Source organism: Hippocampus comes, unplaced genomic scaffold (assembly GCF_001891065.2).
Source record: "Hippocampus comes isolate QL1 unplaced genomic scaffold, H_comes_QL1_v1.1 scaffold17, whole genome shotgun sequence".
NCBI classification, from domain to species: Eukaryota; Metazoa; Chordata; class Actinopteri; order Syngnathiformes; family Syngnathidae; genus Hippocampus; species Hippocampus comes.
Window position 1 is genome coordinate 2,936,138 of NW_017805002.1, and position 9,033 is coordinate 2,945,170.

At 40.4% G+C, this 9,033-nt stretch overlaps 1 protein-coding gene across 1 annotated transcript in view; it reads right to left on the reverse strand.

The window, feature by feature from the left end:
- Positions 1 to 65: 65 nt before the first annotated feature.
- smpd2b (sphingomyelin phosphodiesterase 2b) overlaps positions 66 to 9,033 on the reverse strand; it is a 12,304-nt gene continuing 3,336 nt past the window's right edge. Inside the window, exons 4-11 of the mRNA XM_019857655.1 lie at positions 8,483 to 8,559; positions 8,084 to 8,177; positions 6,608 to 6,697; positions 6,443 to 6,525; positions 4,601 to 4,733; positions 3,419 to 3,523; positions 3,121 to 3,289; positions 66 to 2,806 (exon numbers count right to left, since the gene is read on the reverse strand). Of these exons, the coding sequence (XP_019713214.1) occupies positions 2,400 to 2,806; positions 3,121 to 3,289; positions 3,419 to 3,523; positions 4,601 to 4,733; positions 6,443 to 6,525; positions 6,608 to 6,697; positions 8,084 to 8,177; positions 8,483 to 8,559 (1,158 nt within the window). The 3' untranslated portion in view covers positions 66 to 2,399. The remainder of the gene's footprint in view (positions 2,807 to 3,120; positions 3,290 to 3,418; positions 3,524 to 4,600; positions 4,734 to 6,442; positions 6,526 to 6,607; positions 6,698 to 8,083; positions 8,178 to 8,482; positions 8,560 to 9,033) is intronic.

Here is a 9,033-nt window from a genome sequence, read left to right on the forward strand (position 1 = left end):
GTAGTTATTGTTCATTTAGTCCATCTTTAGACATGAAAGTGTTGAGGTTGCCCTCAAGAGGCGACTCAGCCGTCATGATTGTTTTATTTTTTGCTTTCAACATCATGCAAAACACAGTAGTAAGTTGGAATGAATCTCATTTTCTCACAATGCCCCAAAAGCTTAAAACATTAAAATAACATCAGTGTAAGATTTGGCCCAGCCATATGTATATTATACTAGGAAGGTTTGTATCATTGATAAACTAAAGATTAGCTGAAATGATTTACATTTACATTTTTTTTTCACATATCATCCAGAGATGTTACGGCTCAAATCAAGGAGTGTCCATGACAATATGTTATGGTAGAAAAGTCATTGAGAAAGTTCTTCCTACACAGTACTTCCTAAAATTACTTCTGGCCGGGAGTGAAATGTGTTGGAAAAGGGTTGCATCTTGAAATGTGTAGGATGGAGTCAGAGAATGTTCAAGTATAATTAGTAAACACAGTAATGGGAATACTGCATGTGGTCCCCCCCTCAAAGCGGTAGGTGGGCGGAATGAAACTTGCATTGCTGGCCTTTTAAAACAAAACCACTCTTGCGCTATAGCTTTGTCACCATGCAGCTGTAGTGACCACAAAGAGCAAAAGATTCCAGATTATTAAAATAGCAAAATGGCTTTCGGTTAATTTAGAGGGCTTCACAAGGTTAGCTTTCTATATGGAGGTTGTGGGTTGTCTCTAGGACTTTTTTCCTCCATGACAAACACCCGCGCGTTTTCTACTTATTGCATTTGCAAAACAGGGTACACACATTCCCGTTAACAATTATCCAGCGGGGTGTGGTGTGTTATGAATGAGTTTACCTCTCCACAATCTGCTCTAAAACCGGTCGAAGCTGATCACGAATGTTAATCCAGTTCAATACGATTGCAAATCCTTGAGTGGCCAACAGTTGAAGCGTGTTATACACATAGTGATAACTGAGACCGTATGATCAAGATCAGTAAAAGCTCGATGGTTTGATGGCTCGAAAAGATTATCCTGAATGATTATTTTGTGGTGTGCTATTTTATTCCTGCCTGATCGATCTAAAAAATGGTCATGCTGAGAATCGCAAATGTTAAATATGTTAATATTAGCCAACCAAAATTCTTTTGTGGCAACAATTTTGATACATTTTCAAAATGGGAAAGTGTGTCAAAACATTTTCTGGTGCACACAAGAACATCTGACCTTGCAAGATTATCCTGTTAGTGCGGTGTGTTAAGAAATGTCTTACATTTTTTTTTCTAAATAAAAATCATGTTGACGACAGTCTAAAGGGATTTTTTTAAAGGTTATTTTTTTCTTCTGCTTCTTTTCAACTGTTTTTATATAAATGTTTTTTGTATTCCAATATAAAATAAAAACAAATGAAAAAGTGAAGGCCAATTGTCAATTATCCTGAGCGACTAGCTTGTGGAGTGAGATATACGAAGGCACCTTCACACCGCAGGTAAATTCTTTTTTTTTTTAACCATATGTGACGTATCTGATATTTTTTCATGATGTGAATGGTGCAACTCAAAAGAGTTTTTTGACACGGCCACTTTAATATGTGGACATAAATGTATCAGATGCGTCTGCAGTAGAAACGCTCATTCGTACACATCCGACCAATGTTCATAAAAAATAAAATATGCGCTTAGTGCAGGTTGTGGAGAGTCCGTGAACCTACTAGGTTGTTTCGAGTGTTACTTTTATATTTGACTTTAATTTCATCCAACCAGAAACATGAAGCATAAAGTGGATGATTGCGGTGATAGTAGTAATTCATCCACAAAATGTTCCATTTGTTGCATCTTTAGTAGACATGTTCAGGAAATGAGGAGATCGAGCAATTTCATCGCATTTCCCAAAATATTTCTAACTCTTCCTGCCTCAAACCTGTCATTCTGAAATAAGCGCCGGTACAGGGGAGCATTTTTACTTCGGTAAACACTGTGCCACACGACACCATTATTTGTGCGTATGACTCCGAATTGTGCTGTGTGTACATGCGTGTCACATCATGGATGCCTTCCGTTCACATTGTAAGTCGTGTTTGTTTTTGTACTGTGAACGAGTACGTATCAAGATCAGATTTGATAAAAAAATAAAAATAAATCAAGAGTTGGGTATAATTACTTGCGGTGTAAATGTAGAAATGTTTTTCTCTCCCTAATGTGCTCGGAAAATAGTTGCAGTCGACGATTGCAAATGTTAAAGCTGTTCACTATACTGCAAATGTGTCAAAAGTTGTGATACACGTCCTGAGCTGAAAAGTGTGTTAAAACATTTGAGTGAGATTGTTAAATGGAGCATTCACTATTTCGGTTAAGAAAAAGCTTCGATAAGCGGTACAGAAAGTGGATGGATAAGATTTGAACAATCCCATTATTCCTCATCACAGAACATATTGCCGGGCTTCACACCCTCGGTGGGCCGGGACAGGGGTAAGGCCCGCAGCTTCTCCTGAAGGCCACCCACGGACAGCCTCATCTGGTCCTCGGTTCCCTGCAGGGACTTGAGCTCCATGGTGTAGAAGACGTAGAGCAACGAGGTGCACAGCAGGATGGCCAAGCAGAGTGCCACCAGCAAGTAGAAGGTGGTGAGCGGGAAGGCCTGCTCCGCCCCCAGCGTCAGCCAGGGCACGGCTGCAATGGCCAGCTCTAGCAGCAGCAAGGCCAGGCCCATAGCGGCCGTGCGGGCCGCCGTGTAGCGCATCCGCTCGGCGCAGTGCACACCCACTTTTACCTCAGTGCGGGCTTCAGTCAATATGTCCACCAGTCTGGCCACGTCCCCTGAGGACAAGAGGATTCAAAGTTGCCTTTTTAATTCCTTGCAAACAATCTCCCACTCGCCTTTTAATCTCCACACTGTCCTCATGATTATCGCCCACATCTTTCGCAAAGCGTGACTGCCATCATCTATTTGTTGATTAGTCAAAAGTCATACAATGCAGCATATTGTATGGGGAGCCTCAAAGCATGATCGATGCTGGTCTGATTCATATCGCTGGGAGTCCACACATCACAGCTGCTTTTTTTCCAATATTCGCATGGTAAGTGAGCCTGCCTGTGGGAGATTAATGTGAATCAAGCGGTCACAAAAATACCTGGTGCACAGTCACGATTGCTCGACCGAAAGTCTCCGCCAGCCTCGCTCGGAGCGAGGGTGAACTCAGCTGTCAGAGCCTCGTGGTCTGAGTAGGGGAAAGCCTGTCCTGGGATGGAGCCTTTGGTGGTGCGCATGGACACACACTGGATGTCGGCTTTGCAAGAACCCTACACCCGTGCAAACAGCAAAGAGTTAGATGAAACAAATAAATGGAAAAGTACATTTTTAGTGTTCATATGCATCATGTCTACTTTATAATGTGCAATGCCACGAGGTAAATTGAATGTGTGTGCCACCTTGAAGAGGATGTAGTCGATTCTGATGCCTTTCTCAAACGGAGCGATCACCTTCTGGCTGATGAATGGATTGTCCAGAATGAGAGTCAGACCATCTTCACATCCCTAAAACATGCAACTCGTCAACTTCTCCTTTTGGCATTTGATAACTCTTATTTGGAGACATCAACTCAGCTCGCGTTAAAACAAAGTGGTAGGTAGACGTCTATTGATCGGGATCACGCCAGGAAACAAGGACTATTCCCTGAAAGTAGTAGATACAGTATATTCCCTGGATGTTCTTTGAATTCAGACTGAAATTCTGTATTTCAAAGTCAGGATGTTTGATACTTTTTTTCCAGAACGACACCAGCACGAGTTGTCAACTCATGAATACTTAATGATACCGATACAAAGTAACCGATACCACTCAAATTTGTGTGTGCGCGTGTGTGTGTGTGTGTGTGGGGGGGGGGGGGTACACAATTTAGAAGTCAAAAATATTGCATTACAGCAATCTACAATAGTGCACCATAATACAATTTTTCGAATTTGTCCATGACTTAATACTGCCATCGCGTGCCCGCCTTGGACACTGTATAGTGCTGTATAATGCAGTCAAGCAGGCAAACAAAAAATAGACGTCTACTACAACTACTACCACCACAGTGACTCAATAAGTTGATGTAATATTAGTCATTTTCTGTAGAGCATAAATATATGCCACTGAATATTGCTGTTTATCTGTCTCCAGAGTGTTGCTCCACTATTTGTGTTTAACTGTTACTAGCAAAACACTCCTGTCAATGCTAACTGTTAGCACATCAGTGGCATTTTCTATTCTGTTAGCATTATTCTACCAGGGGCCATTCTTGAGGCAACTTTGGTCGGTTGTTTCTTTCCCTATTTGGCAAATTGCTGCTTGTGAAGCAAGTTGAGGTCACTGCAATGGCACAAAGCTCATATCTCAAGTTTGAGTTCATAAGTTGAAGCAAAAAATACATCAAAATCGTCCGAATGATTCCTCTTATCTCAAAAAACTCCAACGTTGGATCACTCCCACCTTTGAGGGGCACTTTATTTAGTTGACCTCATTTACGAATGATCCGTTTCGAAAAATGTGTGGCCTTGAGCACAAAAGTTTTCCTTCCCCTAAATAAGACTTCTTGAGTCCAAAGTCTTTGCATGTTTCTGAAGACCTACGTCAAAGTTATCGGTCTCGGCGTAGGCATCCCGCAGTTCTGTGTAAGACGTCAGCAGGCGGTTGCCAAGGTCCTGAGGGTGCATGTTGAGGTCACCACCGAGGACCACCACATCGGCGCCTGCGGATGTGTGACTAGAAACATGAAATCCAATTAAATTTATCAACAAATCGACATCGAGTAAGATACCCGCTCCAAAAGGTTTTGTAATTGTCTACTGACACCATAAGATAGTGGCCAAGCACTAATTTTGTGTATATGAAGCTCCTCAGCCCACTTCAAGCCACCAGATGAGCACAAAAACAGCAAGTATGCAAGTTTTAAGCAAACAACAGAGCGTATATTCCCAGAGCTTTACACTAACTTTTGCACTGGTAGCACTGGTGCGGGCAAATCTTTCAGTTGGTCACACCAGCACAGACTTGGTCGCATTTTTTTGGGGCGGTACAGCAAGACCATATTTGCTGATGTAGAGTTGTCTCAATTAGCATACAATAGTCTCATATGATGTAAAAATTGACAGTGACTGAAGATAGACAGTATTTACAAAGTTTTTGGTGCCACAACAACTACGTTTGGAACAAGCAGCGACTGACAAAACAGGTCAGTTATCTTATATCCCTTGAAAAGAAGACAAAAAAAGTAAATGATACCATGGGAAAAACTTAACATAAGTAAAATGCAGTGAAATAGCTGACAGTGAAACAACTTCAAATTTGTTTTACTTTTAGTAATTCAACATAATTATCTCTCTCTAAAGCTTGCAAGAAAAAATACGAACTTTTTTTAAAAAAACACTTTAGAACAATTGAACAAGAAAAACAGCACATTTTACACAGGGCTGGTGTTTTCAGTTTTATCCAGGACTTAGTCTTAGGGCACAAAAATATTTGCTGTTTATTATTTAAGCATTTGGGGAGTTCTCATTAAATATTTAATGTTTGACATCCTAACCACTCGACTGAAGGATGGAATGGAAGCCGAGTGATTTAATCGGGTAGGGTAACATAAGTGACAAGATGGACTAATTAATTGCAATTAAGTAAAATAGAAAAGTGACTTCACCCCTATCATTGTTCTTGATAAGTCAGCTTCAATAGTGATAGAAAGCCTACATTTAAATATTTGTCAATATTCACGTTTACTTCAGTGAGGGGACTTTTTTCTGTTTGAATGTGAAATGTCCGACGGTACATGAATGCACCTTGCGAGAAGTCAATGTTTAATATTATGTGTCGATGATGATCCTATCCATTTGAAGCACACATTTTGAGTGTATTAAAAACGATAATACAAATAAATCACAAGCATATTATGCCTTTTGCAGTGATCAAAGTAATAAGCCAGGAGCACACACAATAAATCTGTTTCCCCGTTTTAAGATAGCGATTGCCTCATACGAGTTAATGGTTAGACCCAACCAGCCATATCCAGCCATATTGTGTTTTACAACGGTAGTACCACCATTTTTTGCCTTCTATTTTGCTGACCAATGTTGAATACGCTATGCAATAACGCGCATCCAGCAAGATCTCTGTGAAGTTAACTAGGTCACCCAAGCACTTGAAATTACATTCGTTTACGATGACATTAGTTAGTTGAGCAATTAGCATGGCTTTCCCTTTGTTAATTACTCCTTATGATGCCTTCGTGATAATGTTAGTTGTCAGTGTAGTTTAGTTGCCGCCACGGAGGCAAGTTGGTAAACGGTAAATGGCCTGTTACTTATATAGCGCTAGCCTAGAATAAATCTTCGAGATTAGGCAGATGTGTGAAAAGTGAAACGGCATTATGCTGGACACCCCTACACCTTACGATTATGGAGATAACAATGGAACCGTACCGGATGAACTGCTGCAGTTCCCAGGCCTGGACTACCCTGTGAGGCAGATAAGCGTCCCTCTCCCGGCAGTACTCGGCGTGCAGCTGCAAGGACAGATTTATTTCTTGTCAGTTAACGCATCCAGCATATCTTCGGATGAGACGTATGTTTTAAGGCGCCACTTACGTGAGTCAGGTAGAAGTTGGCGGTCAGCGTGCCGATGTTCAGGATGGCCAGCCCCACAGCTTTGCCTCCAAACCAGTCCCCGTGGTGAGCCTGAGATGTATTGCACTCTTAAGATTTGAGGGGCCTGGTGCATTTTGGGAATTTGCAAGACTGGACGCATCGTCAATCCACATACTGCGGGGAGTCAGTGCATTACTTACGCCACACCAACCAGCTAGCAATGAGCTTCGGCTGGCTTTTAGTCCGGCAAAACATGTTGCGGGGTCACTCAGTAATCATCGCCTCTGTGGCGGCGAATAAGCTACACTTCTGACAAGTACCGTTCTCACGAAGGGATGACAAAGAAAGACGGACGGAGAAGTCATGTTAATTACTAAGCGAACCTAAGATTTACATGTAATCGTGAAGCACGGGAATTAGGCGCTTAACAGAAGAAAACGATTGCAGATCCTTATGGGTCGAGTTTACATACTTTCTAAACAGGTACGCTAATATCGGCAACCGGGCCAAATTTTAGCATCTCCCCTCTCCTTCAAATCAAATACAGGTTATCGAAGCTAACGAAAACGAACAAAAGAACAAAAAAAAAAAAAAAGTGCAAAAATATTTTCAGAAACTAAATAGAATTAATCAAGAGTGTTGATTTTAATTAACGTGTTCTGTATACAATGCTAATTAAAACCAACTATGGTCAAAATGTCCTTTGTTTTTGTGTTTGTCAGTTTGTGTGTGTGCGCGTCGCCTAGAAGCGACATCATTGGGCTGCGCCAAATACTCATGTAAACTAACAACTTCACCTCTACCACTACTCTTCTGCGTCACCCTGCTGCCTGCAGCAGGTCAGTCTTAATACGATGATAGACACCTGGTTTGGGAAGGACGTGCGCACATCTGTTCATGGGTTATGCAATAATCATCTCCAAGACAGCACACCATATACTAGCAGTAAGATGGTCAATTATTTCCCCGTAATGTGCTGAGTTCCTAACATTTAAAAAAATTAAAATTGTGTAAGAATGTGTGTACACTGCTTGATCTTGAGGTTACCTAAGTTGGAAGCGTGTGCACTACGGTGCCCCTGAGAGACCACACTTCGCTAGCCTACCCCCAGATGCAAGCAAGAATGTTATCACAAACGACTTAGTATTCCCTCAAGTGACAAAGTAAGTGCATTGCAATTTTTTTACACATTCTGTAGTCATTGATCCGGGTAAGTTTGTTTTCAAAGTTTGCCTCTTTTGATTAACCGCAGCAAAAAAGATGGCGGTGAAACATGTCAGCCACCTGTCAGGAGAGGCTTGACCCTTATAATATAATTAGCGATTACTAAACCCATACGATTATAATTAAAAAATGTACGGTGATGTGATAGAACACATTGTTTTGCATATTAATGCAATTAACAGTAGGTTTTAAAAATAAATGAACATTGAAAAATCTAACATTTCTACACACACTCTCTTTAATAATACTTACCATATATGGGTACCCATTGAGCGAGTAGCGGTAAAGAAGCGTGTCTTGGATTCTGTGCTTGGAGAAAATAGCCAAACCGCTGCCAATGACCCCGCTGGAGGGAAAGAAAAAAAAAAGGTGAGCCAACACAAGATATTTGAATGGAATACTTCACCTCAAGTAGTTTCCACATAGACCGACATAACGCTACATCTGAACAATTGTGAGTTTCTTCTTTTTTTTTTTTAAATGAACAAGTAGTCAAGATTAGATTCTTGTGCCTTGGTATGCAGGTTAAGAGAGAATTAAAGAGTGTTAATCCTTTGGTCGGGTGCATTTAGCAGGTGGATCAAAGCGCTCCAGCACATCAAAGACCTTTTGGACCATTTTGCAAGAGGATTACATCTTGAAACATGTTACCTCTTAAAGTAATGTGCGTGAACGTGGCTACTGGCCAATTTCTTTCTCAGAAACAGGTAGTCTTTTTCACTCCACACCTGTAGAACATAAAATCAATGGGAGAGTTGAAAATAAGGATGACATCACCAACTTGTGGTTGTCTGCAGCGGAAAAAAAATATGTATCTACTGATGGTCGTAAGACAGCGAGTAGATAAATGGCGATTACTATGACTGTTAATTATGTCATAATAATTTAATTTGTATTTAATTTGTGTTAAGGAGTTACAGGATTCTTTTGCCATTTCAGAATTTTTATTTGACTAGAGTATATATATATATATATATATATATATATATACATACACAAATGAAATTAAAATGTGAAATGTCGATAATTTAGAGTTAACTTTTTATAATTTCACATTTTAAAATGATTTCTTTGTAATGCCGACCTGACAAAATGTATGAGTGGATAAAATGTTAGACACACGATATGACCACATCATTTTTTAATTTCATAACAATGCCAATTTAAAAAAAATGTGTGTGTGTGTGTGTGTGTGTGTGTGT